The 20,378-nt window shown below is 37.1% G+C and overlaps 1 protein-coding gene across 3 annotated transcripts in view; it reads right to left on the bottom strand.

The window, feature by feature from the left end:
- The window catches only part of UBR5 (ubiquitin protein ligase E3 component n-recognin 5), a 143,749-nt gene that overhangs the window by 96,987 nt on the left and 26,384 nt on the right, over nucleotides 1–20,378 (bottom strand). For all 3 annotated transcript variants that reach the window (XM_079901118.1, XM_079901117.1, XM_079901119.1), the window contains exons 2-5: nucleotides 8,223–8,267; nucleotides 7,767–7,848; nucleotides 7,219–7,295; nucleotides 6,365–6,484 (exon numbers count right to left, since the gene is read on the bottom strand). In XM_079901118.1, the coding sequence (XP_079757244.1) occupies nucleotides 6,365–6,484; nucleotides 7,219–7,295; nucleotides 7,767–7,848; nucleotides 8,223–8,267 (324 nt within the window). The remainder of the gene's footprint in view (nucleotides 1–6,364; nucleotides 6,485–7,218; nucleotides 7,296–7,766; nucleotides 7,849–8,222; nucleotides 8,268–20,378) is intronic.

The raw sequence follows: 20,378 nt of genomic DNA, 5'->3' as shown, positions 1-20,378 counted from the left end.
CTAATTCACAACACTTCTCTGAACCCAAAGGGAGCAAGCCAGGACTCCAAAGGTAAGGGGTTGGAGACCAAGGTCTGTGGGGACAGTCTCTTTCACATATGACTGCATTTGGTAAATTTGCAGATAAAAATCCCCTCTGGGGACTCAAGATCTGTCTGTTCTAGATTCTCTATTACATATAGTAAATTGCAAGCTTCTTTAAAAGTTTATTGTAATCAATACAAATGGGGGGAAAAAACTATACAACTCAAGAAAAAAATTTTTTATGAAGGATAGTATTTTTGACTCTAAAGTTTCTTAATTTACAGAATAACGGATCACAATTTCACTATCAACAAACTGAGAAAAATTTCAGAGAGGCCAAGAGAAACAATCAGCCTTTAATAAGTGTTTACATTTTGTGGACATCTGCAAGACCAAATAAAGGTAAACATATGGCTTAGCCAGTGGGACACTGTGACATTTTTCAAAAGTGCAATTCAGAAACCCAATGCTAAAGAAAGCTTACACAGAGTCCACTGTAGGGGGGAGGGGGAGGGAGACAGAAATACATGAGTCAAACAGGAGTGCAAGCCAGGGTGAGTAAGGGGGACTCAAATTTTAATGATTCTCTCCACATTTTAAAGTCTTAAAATTAGCCCCAACCTTCTTTGGAGTAGGTCTACTGAGGCTTTATTCAAGCTCAAATGTACTACTTTATTATTATATTTGTTACATATGTTATTAGCAAAGTCATAAAATTCCACTACTCTCAGTCATTCTGTCATGCAGTGTATTATAATTGGCTGTATCCAAGTTTTATTTATAAAGAGAAGAGGATTTAAATCTAGGACAATTTGAGCGACATAAACAGCAATGGATTATAAACCATAAAATAAAACAAATATACGAGACCATAATGATATAAATAACTCAATAGAAACAGACATAAGTGGGCAAGGAGGGAAAGTTCTTCTTTACAGTCAAATTTCAGTTAATGAGTACAAAAGAAATAATGAAAAAAGTTTTTAAAAATCACTACTTGGGGAGTTCCCTGGTGGTCCAGCAGTTAGGATTCGGTGCTTTCACTGCCATGGCCTGGGTTCAATCCCTGGTCAGGGAACTGAGATCCCACAAGCCACGCAGCATGGCCAAAAACAAAACAAAAAAATCACTACTTGGCCAACACCACAGTAACAACTAAAGCAAAAAATCACCAATGGATGGTAAAATTAATGAGCAAAAGTATGATGGAAAATAGGATATTTACATAGTCATGAAGTATCTCTCCACAAAATACATACGAATTACAAAGGGGAAAACGGTAACTTTACAGTTGAGAAGTCTGGCAAACACCACCTTAACTAAGTGATCAGAGGTATAACCATCACCAGTGATGAGACATATCAGTACCATGTGCCTCCTGATACGATGCACTGAGAAGGGCACATCATCACTTCTGTGGTATTCCTGCCAGAAATGCATCACCTGCAATACCAATCAAAATCCCAGCAAGTTTTTTTGTGGGTATCAACAAACTGATTCTAAAATTTATAGGGAGAGGCAAAAGACCTAGAATAGCCAACACAATACTGAAGAAGAACAAAGTTCTTTTGACTAACTGACACTACCCAACTTCAAGACTTACTGTAAAGCGACAGTAATCAAGACAGCGTGCTATTGGAGAAAAAAAAATGGACAAATAGATCAGCGGAATAGTAAAAAGAGTCCAGAAATAGACCCCCATAGAGGCAACTGATCTTTGACAAAGAAGCAAAGGCAATACAAAGAAGCAAAGACGGCTGATTCAACAAATGGTGCTGGAACAACTGGACATCCACATGGAAAAAAGACACAGACCTTCACAAAAATTAACTGAAAACTGATCACCGACCTAAATGTAAAATGCAAAACTATGAAACTCCTAGAAGATAACAGAAGAAAATCTGGACGACCTTGGGTTTGGCAATGACTTTTTAGATATGATACCAAAGGCACAATGAAAGAAATAACTGATAAGCTGGACTTCATTAAAATGAAAAACTTTGGCTCTGTAAAAGACACTGTCAAGATAATGAAAAGAAAAGCCACAGACTGGGAGAAAATATCTGCGGGAGACACATCTGATAAAGAAGGCTTATCCAAAATATACAAACAACCTGATGGAAAAATGGGCCAAAGACCTTAAAAGACACCTCACCAGAAAAGATCAACAGCTGGTAAATAAGCATATAAAAAGATACTTCACATCATATGTCATCAGGCAAATGCAAATTTAAAAAACAAGATACCACTACACACCTATTAGAATGACCAAAATCCAGAACAATGACACCACCAAAGGGTGGTAAGGATATGGGGCAACAACAACTCTCACTCATTTCTGGTGGGAATGCAAAACGGTACAGCCACTTTAGAAAACAGTTCAGCAGTTTCTTACAAAACTAAACATATTGTTACCATATGATCCAGCAATCATGTTCCTTGGTATTTAACCCAAAGGAGCTGATAACTTACGTCCACACAAAAACCAGGACACAGCTTTATTCATAATGCCAAAACTTGGAAGCAACCAAGATGTCTTTCAGCAGGTGAATGTGTAAATAAACTGTGGTACATCTACACAATGAAATATTATTCAGCACTAAAAAGAAATGAGTTATTAAGCCATGAAAAGACACGGAGGAACCTTAAATGCATACTATTGTACTAAGTGAAGGAAGTCAAGCTGGAAAGGCTACATACTGTATGAATCCAACTATATGACATTCTGGAAAAGACAAAACTAAGAAGATGGTAAAAAGATCAATGGATTTTTAGGACAGTGAAACTACTTGATATGATACTGTAATGGAAGATGCATGTCATTATAAACTTATCCAAACCCACAGAACATACAACACCTAGAGTGAACTCTAATGTAAACTATGGACTGTGGGTGATGATGTGTCAATGTAGGTTCATCAATTGTAACAAATGGACCACTCGGGGTGGGGGGGCGGGGGTACTGATAACAAGGGAGGCTGTACATGTGTGGGGACAGGGAGCATATGTAAAACCCCTGAACCACCTTCTCATTTTTGCTGTGAACCTGAAAACTGCTCTTAAAAAATAAAGACTTTAAAAAAATGCATCACCTGGGTTTAATTGTGAGGAAATAATAGACAAATTCAAACATTACACAAAATAACCAGTCAGTTTTCAAACTCATCAGGGTCTAGAAAGATAAAGATTGAGAAACTGTCCCAGACTGGAGGAAACTACAGAAGCATGACAATAAATGCAATATGGGATCCTGGATTGAATCCTGGAGCAGAGAAATGGTACGCATGGGACAGGCGGTGAAATCTTTATAAACTCTGTAGATTAAGCACTGATAAGTGTTAATTTCCTGGTTTTGATAACTGGACTATGGTTATGTAAAATGTTAAGATTTGGGGAAGTTGGGTGACATTTTGCAACTTTTTAAAGTCAGATTATTTCAAAATGAAATGTTAAATTTAAAAATAAATAAAGAATACAGGATTAGGAACAAATGCCACTACATAAATGTATAAACTAAATAAGGGATCAGCAAACTTTTCCTGTAAAGAGCAGAATGGTAAATCATTTATTTATTAGGCTTTGTAGGCTCATCAGTCTTAGTCATGACAACTCATTTCTACCATCTTAGCACAAAAGCAACCACAGACAGTAAATAAAACATCAAGCATGGCCGTATCTCAGTAAACATAGGAGGCGCCGGATTTAGCCTGTAGGCTGTAATTTGACAACCCCTCAACTAAAAAAAGAACTAAATTTTAATCTCTAAACAGGTAAAGTTTCACATAGTATCATACATAATTTATTCTTTCTTAAATATAAACTTTTTGCAGATTTATCAAATAAAATGAAAATTCCATTTGTTTATATATATTATTTTCAGAATTCTTTATCATACACTGTTATGTTATGTGTGTGCATAGAACCATTAAAAGGAGATATCTAACATTTTAATAAAAACCAGAGCTATGTTTCCTATGAACAGTTCTAGCACAGAATGAGCTAAAGGATGCACTCAACTAAATGACCTCCCTCTGACCTCAAATTAAATTTAGTTCGGCATAAAAACAAAAAAGAGAAAATAAGTACCTTGGGACCTCAATTTTTAAATGTAACTTTACCTAGAAATTCAGAGTCAAAATAAAATGTTTAAAAAACATCTTCTCCTTAATTATATTTTCAAACAATTTAATTTGCTTCTAGTTATATTTCTCTGATCAGCCTCTGAACACATATGCTGACTTGACTGATTTGGCATTTATCTAACCATTAAATGAGTAATTTCAGAAAATTTGGCTATTCAAAAATCAAGGTATAAAATGAATAAAATCATCTGGCTTGGAATCTGTATATGATTCCTTTAGTTGACAGCATATCAACTTTAGATAAAATGGAAGAAGAGTTGAGTATCTAGTTTAAAAAGTAAGAACTCTACAAATAATTTTAAAAGTAAAAACAAGGTGCAAAGTTCCAGTTATAAAATAAAGTCATGGAGATATAATGTACAGCATGGTGACTATAGTTAGCAACACTGTACTGCATATTTGAAAGTTGATAAGAGAGCAGATCTTAAAAGTCCTCATCACAAGAAAAACAATTTGTAACTATATATGGTGGTGGATGTTAACTAAATTTCTTGTGGGGATCATTTCACAATACATTTGACCCTTGAACAACACAGACTGAACTGTGTGGATCCACTTATATGTGAATTTGTTTCAATAAATATATTGGAAAAATTTTTGGAGATTTGCAGTGATTTGAAAAAGCTCACAGATGAATCATGTAGCCTGGAAATATCAAAAAAAATTAAGACAAAGGTAGGTCATGAATGCATAAAATATTTATAGACACTAGTTTATGCTTACATAGGCATAAGGTGATATTTAATATAAAATTAATAATGTGTTAGTTTTCTTACTGTTTTACCCCTTTGCTTTCATAGAATTACATTACCATACATAATGCTTCTCTCTCTCTTGGTTGGAGAAACTGCATATCAGCCTATCATAACAGGTAAGCGTGGGGTTTTTTTGTTTTTTTGTTTTTTTTGCAGTACGCGGGCCTCTCACTGTTGTGGCCTCTCCCGTTGCGGAGCACAGGCTCCGGACGTGCAGGCTCAGCGGCCATGGCTCACAGGCCCAGCGGCTCCGTGGCATGTGGGATCTTCCCGGACCAGGGCACGAACCCGTGTCCCCTGCATCGGCAGGCGGACTCTCAACCACTGCGCCACCAGGGAAGCCCAGCGTGGTTTTTTTTAGTGTAACAATGTTTCTAATACTATATGATGAATATGACTATATATATCATGTGATACTATATGCCATAAAGTTTTTATACCAATTCATTCATTAGTGTATAGGTTAGGCTACCATGAGGTAATCATGCTGCTGCTGCTTTGCTATCAATTCATGAATCACTATACCTGTAAATAAATACGAATTTTTCACATTATCTCTTCCTTTTTGACGTCTAGTGTTAGTAATACATATAACATCTAGAGTTTTGTATCATATAGGACATATAGGTAATGACAGACAATTCATCTTATAAACAGATGATGTAAACTTACGGTATCAATAAGTACAGTACTGTTAATATATTTTCTCTTCAGGATTTTCTTAATAACATTTTGTTTTCTCTAGCTTACTTTATTATAAGAATACAGTACATAATACATATAACATACAAAATATGTATTAATCACCTGTTTACGTTAATGGTAAGGCTTCCAGTCAACCCGAGGCTATTAGTAGTTAAGTTTTGAGGGAGTCAAAAGTTACAAGTGGGTTTTTGACTGTGCAGAGGGTCAGTGCCCCTAACCCCTAGATTGCTCAAGAGTCACACATATATACAAATACTGAATCGTTATGTTGTACACTTGAAACAAATATAATGTTATGTGTCAAGTATACCACTATAATGTTTTTAAAGTAAAAACTGCGTTAAAGGCTTTAAAGTTCAGTTACATAATCGTTTCAAGCCTCACTAAATTAATTCAGAAAGAACTACTGTATTTGAACACTAGAAAGAAATGTTAGATTTTTTTTTACCCAAGAATTAGTCACAAATGAGACCAAAGATAGTATCACTGAAAATTTTTAAATAACATAAATGACACGATAAATGCATGCAGTCATTATACATTTTTAGAAGGACAAAAACCTAGGTTAGCTGTGATTAGCCTATGTGGGTTTTTTTATCATGGTGGCTCACCATGAGCGACAGGAGCCCCTGCTCAGAGTTCAGGAGTTCCCTCACTCCATCGCTGGATAACTCTGAAATGAGCACTCACAGAGCAATAACCCAGACCCGCGGATGCCATCTTCTGACCACAACTTACCCCAGGGTGTTGCCTGCCAGCCTGCCCAGAGTCTCGGAACCTGAGAGAAACCACGGGGAGTCGCTTGTCCTACCAGGCCTCGATGTCCTCCCTGCCCCCGAATTGCTATTCAACTTTGACCTGGGAAAAAAACAAAAGGTAGAAAAATCACAGAACAGTCCCAAAATCCCTAGGAACAAGCCAGGCCTCACTACTCTGGGACTTACTGTGGTACAATATCAGCCTAACAATTCTCTGATTATTGTTACTGAATGGATACTTCAGATCAAAGAGCAAACCTAACAATTTCTAGCCTCATAACAATCCAGTTCCTGTTTGAAACTGTTTTCACGGTTTAACTGCAAATGAATTAATTGTTCCTTAGATTTTTTAAAGTAATCATATTTTCCTTAGAAGCAGTCAACTGAAAGTCATCATACATTATCTAGCAACCTTTTTTATATGACGTCACTTATAAAGGCCAAAATTTTAAAGACTCCGTCATTTTCAAATTGAGCTACTTGACTTGGGAATATTAAAAGGGAAAAAACATGATCCGAAAAGTCAGTTCACTCAAAGAGCCAGATCTGTCTTGGGCCCTACCACATACACATCATTCTTCTGGTAATCTATTTCTGTTAAGTGATCACTGACTCCTCTGCTACTTTTAATGCAAATATTTTAGCTATAAATCACTGCTTGCATAAAAATTAAAATCAAACTACAAAGTAACCATTTCACTCTATTTTAAGCATCTCCTTTTCTACAATGCTTTTTTTTTTTAATTTGAGGGTTCCCAAAAATCAAAACACAGGTGTAATATAATACCTTTAAGAGCTAAATATTTATTAAATGGAAAGGACATAATGTCTTACCCATCATTATTGTCAGGTTTACCCAATTCCAATCGGTCTGGCTGTACTGAAAAACCGATCCTGCAAACTCTACCATCCTAGAAGCAAAGAAAATAGAAGAAACTTCCAAAGTAAAAATGTGTATTAAAACTTGAATTTATTCAACAAACAAATTATGTACCTATCACTGTCAATTCAGAAGGCAACAAATAAGCTCCCTTCTAGAAGGTACTCACACCTGAGCTGGGGAAGTATGGTTTGTATACATTATCATAAAACCAGTAAAAATAATTTAAAATATCTCCATCTAACAGAATTCAGAGTAAGGAAATGACTAGATATCAGGAACTTCTCCATTCTCTTACTAACTAGTTTCAACCTCTAGTAAATCATTTAAGCCTTCTCTGGGCCAGAGGATTTATACAATTAGGAAACGGAACTGGGTGGTCTCTGGAAGAACTACTGCAAGAAACTGCTGTTTTCCACGGTTGAAAAGGAAGACACATGATGATGCACAGCTGTATTTTAACATCCATTTTCATTTCTCTACCGTAGGGTAAACGGTTTACCTCAAGAAGAAAGGCAGCATGATTTGGGCCCACCACACACTGTTTAATGGTAGCCTGTTCCAACACATTCAAAGGGGGATGGCTGGGAAATAAAGAAAAGTATGCAAACAAAATTATTTTTTAAATGGCAAATGCATCCTAGGGTTTTTTAGAAAATCCAATTAACAAAAGAAAAAAATTGCTAGTAAAGCCTGTTTTAAAAAACTAATATTTACATATTTTAAAGGAATAATTGAAAAAATTATTATATCTACACAGTCATTATAGCTCTTTGGTATGGCAGAGTTTTTAAAAATCAGTATGAATACCAACTATAATTCAAATGAATGCAACCCATAAAAATTTGATAGTTAGATTAAAATTTTCTTAATAGCTGCTGCCTAAATATGAGTACTTTTTCCTAATTAAAACAAAATCATTCTTTTTAGGAAATGTAAAATATCTTAAATCTCTTACCTGTTTAAATTATATTTGTTCAGTTTCTCTGAAACTTCCCGTAACCTTTAAAAACAAAACAAAACATGAATAAACCACATGTACAAAGCCTTTGTAAGCAAAACAGTTCTGATTTGGTGATCTCTAACAGTAGCATACAAAAATTTTACTAAGCAAGAATGTTTTTTATATTATCTTTGATTTCTGTCCCAGAAAAGATCACAAGTCAACCCTGCAGTTGCCTTCCCTCACCACCTCATTGCAACTTCAGTCATCATCATCTTAGTATTTTACAGACGAGGAAACTGAAGCTTCTAGAGTTTATTTAGAAAACCAGCAGTAGAACTGGTACTTGAACCAACGCCCAATGGAAAGCCAGTTTTTAAACACCATACTACATATGCCAAGAGACTCTTGAATGTACACGTACATGATGAAATGAAAATATTTGGGAAGCACATATATATTAAGAATTTAATATAAAGAGACAGAAACAATGCAAAAGCCAAATTGGCTTAAGGTGAGAATAGTCTCAAAAGTTCTTGAATCACCTTGTGACACATAATTGTACAAATTAAAACCCATATCTATAAAATAAGGATAACACCTCACATTTTTAAGAGTATTGAATATGCTTAGAAAAATCTCAAAGGGCTGTGTAACAGAAAGATATTAACTCATGTTATCTATTATGATTTTGCTGTTTCTCTCAAAGAAACAGTCTTGAATTAATATAAAATATTGTAATACTCATTTAAATTGGGCACTTTTGTCAACCTAAGGAAGTCATTTTATAATACAAAGATGTATTCAAATGTAGAGATTTTAAGAGTTCAATTCTATTAAATTACCAAAACAAATGCCTTTGAAAACTTTTCCAGAAATTATTCTCTTAAAAATAAACTGAGCATTTTAGGGACAACAGGGAAAAAAATTAGAACAGTAAATCAACAGGAAATTCTGTAAGTTTTGCTTTCTAGAGAGTGACAAAAATACATGAAATCAAATTTCAATCATTCGTCCTAACAGACGAAAGTGGTATACATACTCAAAATTAATCATGCCTTAAAGCCAGTTTAGGATTTAAAAGCTACCACCAATCATATAACATATGGCCAAATAATCTAATTATTTTGATAAAGAGATTCTAATAGGAGCCAGTTGTCCTTCAATTTTACTTTATCCAGTAAAGTTCTAACCACTGTTCAATGATGAGTAGTATCTTTCAAACACTAAAATATGCATAAGCAAATGTCCAACACTAAATCGTATTTCTAAGCAAAAATAACTTTCAAATGATGCCATATTTAATTTGTCTACCAAGAAGTAAATACTCACTAGTGATTTTATTCTCACTTCCAAAGAATAACATCAGATCATGTGTGACTTGGCCCTCAATAAAATACATTTTCATTTTTCTAGCCTTTCATTAACAAAAATGTGTCTTCTTCAGTCCTGTAAAGTCAAGCTTTTTGACCAAATCCCAGTTTGCTCATTTATAAGGCACATATCTGTGTTTCAAGGCAAGATAAAACACCATAAGAATAATGCACTGTGGAACTCATGAGCTCTGAGAGAAGGCTGACTAGAAAATGGGGAGAAGAAAATAGACTAGGAGGCTCCAAACTGAGAGGCTCCATTCTGGGCAATAACAACAGCCCTGAGAAGACCCGGAGCAGAGGCAGGAGTTCTCATTCTCCTCAGCCCACACTGACTATGAGTAATTTATAAAACTCCTCACCAGACTACAGACTAGAGCCAGACTGTGAGAAAAGACTAAGAAAGGTTTTATTTCCCAAAAGCCATAGTAGTGACACTTTCGAAAGATAACTTGTTCACCAGCATACAACTAAACCCATTCATTTCCATTCCTTTTTTCTTAGCCCAACACTGTCTCTAGCGTTTTCACAAAGAATACGGGGTGGGGGGGGGGGCACAAAACTTGTCAAAGCTTTTTTCAAAGCTGGACAATAACTGAGATTAAGAATTAAATGATGCTTTCATGGCTCCAAATATCATTCCAGGCAAATAATATCTATAAAACTAAAGTAAGGTTTGAGGATATCAAGATGCTAGAAAATAACAAGTCAAGAACTCAAAAGCAAATTTCAGGTTAGGAAGGGGACAGAAGAAATGTTTACTGACATCAAATTTTCTAATATTAAAAATCATGGTGGGGGCTTCCCTGGTGGCACAGTGGTTGAGAGTCCGCCTGCCAATGCAGGGAACACGGGTTTGTGCCCTGGTCCGGGAAGATCCCACATGCCGCGGAGCGGCTGGGCCCGTGAGCCATGGCCGCTGAGCCTGCGCGTCCGGAGCCTGTGCTCCGCAACGGGAGAGGCCACAGCGGGGAGAGGCCTGCGTACCGCAAAAAAAAAAAAAGAAAAAAATCATGGTGTACTCCATCTGAAATGTACACCCATTTGTACTGGAAATAATACTCACTGGATAGCAAGAAATCTGGGGTTTACTCCCAGCTCATCTACTACCAACTGGGTTCATTTAAGCCCACTAAGTTTCCGGTCTCATCTACGTGAAGAAAGACTAATAGTCCTCTCTGGTTCTTTTCAGTCCTGAAATTGTTATGAATGTATGAAAAGCAAATATATCAATGGAAGATATTTATGTAATGTTTATATGGAAATAGCACTTACTAACTGTCATATTCAATTTCATCTTACCCATCTGAAACTTCCACACACAAATTAATTTTACATGGACACTTAGAATATTTCCCCAAATATCAAATTTGTTTAATTTCTTAAATTCAATCCGCAAAATTTACAGAAAATGTATCATTTTTCCAAATCTCAAGATAGTTATCATGACTAAATTGGCCCCATACACATTAGTTTACACAGATCCCAGATAACAGTAACAAAGAAACCTTCAAGCAAAGGGGGAAAAAGAATGGTACTAACTATAAAATAAGGAGTACTTTGTTCCCCTTTACATTATAGAGTCTTCAGCAGACATGTAAATCCCAGAACCGCAGGCCACTGATCATATTCATTTAAATTTACTGAGTTACTAAATGTCTCTACAAAAGTATTAGGCACTCATCTAATTTAAAGGATCTTCTTCCAAAAGCTTACAATGCTTCAAGTTATTAACTATATTTCCTCTCACAGCGATATTAACAAAAGTTTTCCCTGTTTTTAAAGTAAAATCTAAACCACCCTACAGCTCACCAAATTCCATTTCAGAATAAATCTTTACATGTGATTGTGAAGGAAAACAATTTTAAGAACACAGCATAACATTACAAAATAACCTAACTCAGCATTTAATCTCATTTCAGAGACAGGCAGGAAAGCCTTTGTGAGGTGGCTATAACACACAATGGATAGGTAAGCAGTGAGCTTCTGACAATCCTTAGTACTCCTACACCAAAGATTTATTCTATATTCTGATTCAATAACCTATTTCATTCCTTCACATTTATAGACATTTTACAGATTGAGAGGCTGGAATTTTTTTTGACCACCAAGGTAAGGTAACAGCAAATTGATGTTAATAGAGAAATCAGTATAACAGTACTTGCTAGAGGGTAACGTATCTCATAGCTGCCCTTGAAATTCCCTACAATTTCAGTCTCATTTCCCCCAAATTTAACCTTATAATTTCAAAGATTAGTCATCTTTTGATGACCCTCAATTGACAGTAGCACTTAACACAGGTTCTTTGGTTTTACAATTCCCTGCCCTAATCCTAAATCCCCTGCCATCTGTTCAGACACACACACACCCCTAAAATGAAACCTGTTAAATTCCCAGCTAAATTTCTAAAGGTAAAAAGTTTAGGTACATCTGGATTCCTAAAAGGCTCCAATTCTCCAGGACATAAGGATATTCCTGACAGCCCACCTTCTACAAGATGATCCTTTTGCTATCCCTGGAACTGTAAGATCAGGCATACCCACCCACGTTTCACGTGTATCAGTACTCACTTTAATGGCAGAAAGTGGCATAATCTACCCCCAGTATATTTCCTCCAGGAACATTATTATTATTTCAGGCCCAGCTCAAATGCTACCTCCTCCATGTGCTTTTCTGGTAGCTCTGATTTTCTTCCTACATAAATCTACAGCTTCTCCCTCACAAAGGACCTTTACTGTCTACTTGACATTCTACGGTCATTTGTGTTTCAATCTGAGCTACCTTCAGACTTTAAGCAAAGAAGAGATAAAACTTACCAAGTATTTCCCCACTCTTCCACTTCTTTAGATAACAGTTCCAACAGTGAAAAATGTACAATAATACTTGTTACAATACATTTCAGAGGCAGAAAAGATTCCTGATCTTCAACTCAACAAAACTACTCCTTAGGTCTTCCACCTCAAATTGAAGTTTAGAACAAGCAAGAAAAGTGTGAGTATACAGATTTCTTTTAGGATAGTCGCCCATATAAATCTTGTAAGCAGACTAGTTAACACAGCGAAAACGTTTAATAACTCACCACTCACCAATAATCATATTAGCAAACTACCTTTAAAGTGACCTCACTCTACTCTCTAGATAACCATCCACGGAATAAAACTTTTACAGATCCATTTTGGAGTATAGGGCTTAATAATCCATACAAAGAAACAACAGCCAGTCAGTGAAAGGTTACCTACAACACTAAATCATAGACTCCCGCAGAAAACGTCTTAAAGATCACCTCTTGTCATCCATGTCAGAGAAGGCAGGTATTGCCAAAATGCAAATGTACCCAGACCACCTTCTTGCAGAAGAAGAAATACTGCAGGAATATTTCTGGCATTTCTCCAAGAGCAAACTATCTAAAGTTTAAAACTTAAAACTGAAGAAGCAATCAAAGGGCACTTTTTTCCCCCCTCTTGGAGCAAAGACTATGTTACTAGATAGATGGCAGAGAGAGGCGCCAAACCCACCTCCAACCACAGAACATGGTCTTTCCACTATATCTTCATGCACTTTCCTGAGTATAGGGAGTCCGTCCACAACACTGTTCTTTTATACAAACTACTGCACCACACTATATATACTGCCCCTCTGAAATCATTCCTAGCATGCCAACTATCCACATCAACAATAACAATAAATTCAAGCTATCACATGATGGTCCTGCCTGGCAGCCACTGTAATGTGAGAAAAGGATGTACTTTGGGCACAGCTGTAGAGGGCATTTTGAGATGGTCATTTACTTGTGCCAGGCACATTCCCACCCCCACCAGCAAACTGAAAGCCTGGAGCTAGCTTATTCAATCCACTACAGTGGGCATCCCAACCCCAAATCCCTTTTCACACAATCCTGGAGCAAGCCACCTAAGATATGCTCAAAGGAGAGGCCCTTGAGGGCGTCTTGGGTGTAAAATGGAAGAAAGTCAACTGAGTCTCCTCCTCATGCTGCACTGTGGATTTGTTTATGTGTGGACGAGATAAAGGCTTTCAGCCCACCTACCCACTCTGCGTTGTGACGTAAAATATTAGCAGCTACCTTGACCCATGGGTCTGAGGATGGCTGGGAAGAGCCTGGAGGGATTAGGGTTGCCTTGGCCGAAACAAGAAGCACCAGCAGATTAGGGGTGATTCCCTTCATCTGTGTGATTATGAAAGACTCTCATTGTAGGTCTGAAATTTAACTTCAAGACATTCAATTTTCAGATACATTTTTAAAAATCCATTTTGTACTGCTTCTAAGTGAATTTAACCCTGATCATGGGTTCCCAACTTCAGGATTTCTCAGGAATCGGGGATGGGGGGAGGGTGGCTAATGAGAGAAACAATATAGTTGTTTAGACAACACACACAGAGAAGAAAAAAATCACTACACCAAAACTCAACAAGTGATGGTTTCTAAAAGGTTGGTTAGAATGGAGAATCTGAAACCCTATTAATGAACTCTTAATACTGTTAATACTAAAACCCCCTGGTCTGTCTTGCACTCTGAATAAATTTACCCCCATGCATGATTCTCTTTAGATGTAAAATGGTACAGCAATGTAGCATAACATAGCATAAAGCATATGAAAAATTTAATCCTGCCCTCCTGATAGTATTAGTACCCATGAGGAACTAAATGTTTATCATCTCAATAGGGGAGGGGGAGACAGTAGAGGCAAGGATCAGAAAGAACCTCTTTAAGATTTATATGCAAAAGCTATAGTCAATTACTAAAAGGGGTGAGGGGGGAGCCTTAAGGAGAAGTCACAAACTGCCGCCCTACAGATGTACACGTGATACTGAATCACATGGCATTTTAAATTGTTTAAAGACTGTTAAAGATTCTTGGCCAACATGTAAAACTGGAAAATTTCAGACAGATTTTCAGATTTCTAGCTTCTCTTGAAAAATGAGATCCAGCAACCAAGCTTATATTGCCTAGTGGTGACTAGAGGTGCCCTTACCTGCCCAGCACCTGTAGGCATTTGAGTTTGAGACCACTGATAGAGAAGATTATTCCTCCCACACTCTAAAAAAGGACATTTCCTTGGTGAAGAGTAATCTGTTCAGTTTTATAATGCAAATCCCAGCTTGTAAGTTGATCCCTAATATATCTTTGCTTAGACATAAGTCTTAACCACATTTTATTTCTTTAAATTTGACTTGACAATTTCTCATTTTTTTGCCCACCCAAGAAAAAATGGTGCCAGGTAGCAAACATCTGACTTTACTTTTAAAAGACCCCAAGTCACACAATGATGGCTTTTGTAGAGGAAAAAACCCATCTGTCAGCTTCCTGAATAACCAGTTATAGGTAGGACTTATACATACTTTGTGCTATGGAGAGAACAAATACCAGTTTATAAAATGTGTTCCTTTTACCCTAAATAAATAATACAGGACATTCAGCTTCAAGATACATTCAAGACCAAAAAACAGAAGTTTCTAAATAAATACTGTAAACTGAGAAAATGATACAAATTTTAAATGGGAAATTCTTTTAATTCTTCCTCCTAGAATGGTTTTCAGTTGAAACTGCTCAAAGATTTCTATAAAACTAAGATGAGAAAATTCATGTTATAGAAACACTCTGCAACTATCATAGAAAAAAGACATTATACTTACAAATAATTTCTTCCCTTAACACAGAAAATATTCTGGTTAGAAATTCCTATATAGTGCCATAAATAACATCTTTCATAATAAAATGAAAAAGAGACCAAAATCCCAAACTACTGTGCCATTTGAAAGATAAACACATCTCTGAGAAACTAAATGCTGAACACAAGAAAATGAGTCATTTTCCTTTAAAGCAAAACCAACTGTGTTATTTTCAGCTCCATTCAAAACAGGAAAAGGAAAATACACATGCCAAATGGACAAGAAATTCGGTAGGAAAAGATAAAAGATATGGCCTTTATACATTAATTCTTCTTGATAATTTCCTAAGTATTTCTGTCTCATCTAATTTCAACTGCTTAACAGTAAGACCATACATATGTACAAGACTCAAACTTGGTTAACTTGTGTGCTAACAGGGTGAGAAGACTTCCTTTAGTGCTCCTGTCCAAAAAGTGTAGCATCCAGCCAAAATTTCAAGAGAAAAGTCTTGGTTTTTCTTCACCCTTAGGCCATAGCCACATTCTGAATATCTGCAACATCAAACCCAATTTTAACTCTACATACAAATCAAAGGTCTCATGAGATAACTGACACACTTTGTAATATAAATACCACCATTTGGCAAGGTATTCAGTCCTTGAGATAGAACTCTAAACTGAAAATACCTGTGATGAAATCTGATTTTTCCATAAAACAAGACAATTAGGAGGTTAGGTTCCTGACCAAGGATCTTGATGCCATTAAATTCAGGAAAGCTTCTTTAAATGACAGATACTGGGATGGCTTCTTGTTGCCCTTTTAACATCGAAGATGAAACGGCAGTTTTACTGCCTCTGAAACGGTCATTTTACATTCCTGAGCTGCCATTCCATCTGCCCTGGGAACAAGAGGCAGCATGGTGGAGTGGGAAAAGAATGGGCTGTGGTGTCGGACTAACAAACCTGGGTTCAACTCCATCCCTTCCATTAATTGGCTCTGTAACCTTGGGCAAGCTTACTTTAACCTCCCAGAGCTTGGAAGGTATCTTGGTCTGTTAAATGGAGATAAAACCACTTGTCTGGTAGGACTGCTATAAGGATTAAAGGTAATTTTGTAATGTACCTTGGAAAGAGCCAAGCACTTAAACATTCAATAAATGGCAGCCATTAGCATTATTACTGAACTATATTTTTCATCTTTGGATAGCTTGCTCTATATATTGCTGCTTCAAATCTGCCAAGTTCTAGCTTGAACCAGTTGCCAAACTAAATAGGGCCCAATTTGAATCTGGAGATCTTGTAGGAACCCGAGGAACCAGAGAATGACAGCTAAGTCTGGGAATTCTTGGAACCAGAAATCCGTAGACGCACTCTAACTCTGTGTATTTTGCGCATGGGTTGTTATTTCACAACAGTGAGAGATTCCTTCTCTTCCTGCCCCTACTACCTCCAATCTCATCTCCTCACTCTTCCTGGGCACTCTATACCCCAAATATCACTATACTCTCCCAAGTCCTTCACTAGATTATACTCACAAAGTACTCTTTTCTTGGAGGGGAGAGGGGGAGGGCACGCCTCGCAGCTTGCTGGATCTTAGTTCCCCAAACAAGGGACTGAACCCAGTCCATACAGACCACCAGGGAGCGCCTTATTTTATTTTTTTGTACACATCTATTCCTTCAGCCTAGAATAAACTATACCCCACTGCCTTCTACACGTCTATAGCTACTAGTCCCTGGAGGGTAGGCTGAAAGAACCTGTTGGAAACGTTAACTTACCTTTCACTCCAGGCTAAACTAGGCATTTCTCTGAGTCCCCTGGGGCATACTTCCTTCCACAGTACTTATGCTGTAACTACTTGTTTGATGAAATATTTGTCTCTTTCACGGCTTGACAAACTCTATGAAGGCAAGAACCGGGTTTTACTAATTTCTAAATCCCCAGCACCTGACAGCTGATGGATGGGTGGCTGAACAAATGAATGGGCATTCATGTCCCTGCTCTAAGTCCTACACTGCTTCAAAATAGTGGATTTGCAGCTTTTTTATTCTTTTCATAGTCATTCTAAAGATTTTTAGCTGTTCTGCTATGAGGCCAATATTATGAGACTAGGTTTTTTAAAACACACCAAAGGAATATTGTCCTACAAAATAACCCCACGGAGGTTCTACCCCAAATCAAACGGTCCTACAATATTAAGAAGAGTTTTTTACTTTAACTTTTTTTAACTTTCTTTGAGAATCATCCCAGAAAGAGTTTACCAGACAGACTAGGAAATCACTCGGTACTTCACAGCTGGGGATACTCTCCCAGTCCCGCCACTTAGAGGACAGTCTTGTTCCTCCCCCCATCCCTCCCTCCTCCCCCTCCTCCGTGGCTTAATCTGGGTTGCGTTAAGGAAATGTACTGAAGGGGCCAAAAGGAAGCTGGAAGCAAAGGGAAGAGAGAAAGCAAGCTCATCAGGAAGCAAAAGTACAGATAAAAGTCTGTGTGCAACTCGCCTGTATAAGTGCCTGAAACTGATAACATGAGTCTAACTGGCTAAGCACCTTAAAGTACAAACTAGAGAAAGTCTAATTACTGGACATCTACTGGCAAGTAATGCAATAAAATATTCCAACATTTAATGCTGTGCCAAAATAGGAAGAATTGGATATAAATACCCATAATTAATTTTTTATTTGTTTGGGGTTTCTTTCTTTTTTTTTTTTTCGGTTGTTTAGCCAATCATCAGCATTGTAGCCATGAAAAGGCAAAGTTAGTGCCAACCAAGTTCTACCTAGATACCCAAAAGAACCCTGGGTTTTGAGTCTCAGCTCCACCATTAAAACGGAGCGTGACCTTTAATAGGTCATTTAACATCTCCTGCTCTCATGTTTCCACCTCTGCCAAAAATGATGCTTACCATATCTGCTTCACAGAGTTGTTTTAAGAATTGGATAATATGTCACATGCAAAAGTAATGTGTACCATCTGAAGTAACAGTGTCTAAACCTGGCTAATCATCCACTGCCTAAGGAATATTTTAAAAGACGTATTACCAGACCCCACCCAAACCTACTAAATCAGAAATCTCCAAATACAAGACTCAGTAATTTATATTCTGGCTAAATAAATTATGGCACATTCATAAAACGTCTCTGGAAGGAATAACATTTAGTCACCTATGACGAAAGGAAGTAGGCAGCTAGGAAACAGAGCAGGGAGGGAAGCTTTTCACTGAGTGCCAATGTACACTTTTTGAATTTAAGTCACATATTATCCACTCAAAATTAAAAAAAAAAAATTTCTAAGCAACCCAAAGTGATGATCAACTAAGTTTGGAAATCACTACTCTAAAATACCACGAATACATGCAAGGACTGCTTAAAACAGTCACAAGATTAATAGTCCATTTAGGGAGATATTAAAAACCCTACTATTTCAAGTTCTGGAAATGTTGCTTAGGATAGCCCCCTCTTAGAAATTCACAATCCAAATACCTCTATTAGATTCTGATAAGTCCTAAAATAAAGAAACATGTTTACGCTTAATCCTGTGTTTTTCAAACTGAAGTGAACACTGTTTGGGAAACACTAAACATGGAACACAAACAGGTCATTCTTTCTAGTAAGGTCTTAGGGAACCAGAGGACACTGATCTGAAATCTAAGCTCCCAGAAGTAATAGCCCCAAACCGTGGAGGAGACCTAGCACAGAGAAGCCCTCCCCCTCCAAAAGGTAGAGCTCAGTAGTGACAAACTACCTTTCCTCTCTTTTTTCTTTAACTAAACAAAACTGATTTCCCTATTTTCTTACTGGGATTAAAAAGATAAACCGTATAAACAAACAATCTTACTGTGCCTAAAATTATATTGTTAACATATATCTATAGCAATTTTTTTAATCCAAATAACATGGCAACAGCATTTTTATTCCTTTAAGTAGAAAAATTAAAGATCTTTAACTATGATTCAAAATCATCTACATTTAGGAGACAGCAATAGATTTCAATATTTCCCTTCTACAGTATAAGCAGACCTTCCTGGGCATCTTTATTCCCACAAAGCCAGACTAACCAAGTGGGCTTTACAATCAAATTGTCCAACAACCTTGCTTATTACCTGGCGCATGATCATCAGTGTACCCAGAGCGGGTCTGAAAGCTGTATCAAATAAATGGCTTCTCTGAAATCTGCACCTACTGGGGTTCTTAACACTGGGTCTCTAATTCAGAGATCCAAATCGAAGTCATCAAAAAAAGGTCAAACCTACAAACCACCACAGTCAAATTTAAGGGCTTACCAGATCCCTTTTGTTTTTATCATTATGGCACACAAAAAAACACAAATGTCTCCCCTCTGGCAACACAGCAACCATAGCAAAGGGTTGGCTTCCCCCACTACCAATAAATGGGATCCACCAGTAAATGTTTCCAATTCTTCACCTTACAGTAAGTACTCAACCCAATAGAAGTAGATTCAACAGGCAGTCTCTGATTTACAGATTGACATTACTGATAAAGAGGGCTCTCATCCCATCTCAATCCCCACTCTGTATCGGCCAACCACTTAAACAAAAACCAAACACACACACAAAAAACGTGGTGCTTTTAGGTAGCGTGTGGATAATGATGTTAGAGAGCTAAGCCTGGGAATGAATATAAAGGACATTAGCCCATCTATCTGCCAATCCCTAATTATCATCCCCAGGCTGCTGGTATTTTCCCCTGGTTCGGGGTGGTTTTGGGGTTTTTTTTTTAACCTGAAAATCACTTCCTAGTCATAGATACAATATTCTCAATATTTCAGCATCAGGCTCTAACAAGTTTATTGGTTTAATCCTCTCTTCATAACTAACTTCAACCTCCTGAAAAAGGAAGATAGTAGAGCGGCACTCCTGTAATCACCACCATCTCAGATTGTCCTAGCAAACATTAGGTCAGAACAGCAATGTTCGCAAAACTCAGCTACCATCATCATAGCTACAACATAGCTACGTACAGTGTAGCTCTCCTGGTTCCCTCAAAAAAAAAATTGGCATCTGTAGTGTTTACAGAGCAAAACAGTTAACAAACCTAACAAAATGGAACCAGTCTACAATGAGATTACTATCAATAAATATTATCAATTCACAGTAGGACTCTAAAGTTGCTTTGTCCCCGACTAACTTCTCTACACCTCCTTTCTTCTCT

This window comes from Stenella coeruleoalba, assembly GCF_951394435.1.
Source record: "Stenella coeruleoalba genome assembly, chromosome: 17".
NCBI lineage: Eukaryota > Metazoa > Chordata > Mammalia > Artiodactyla > Delphinidae > Stenella > Stenella coeruleoalba.
Note: the sequence above shows the minus strand (reverse complement) of the source record. Positions and strands in the feature narration are given on the sequence as shown.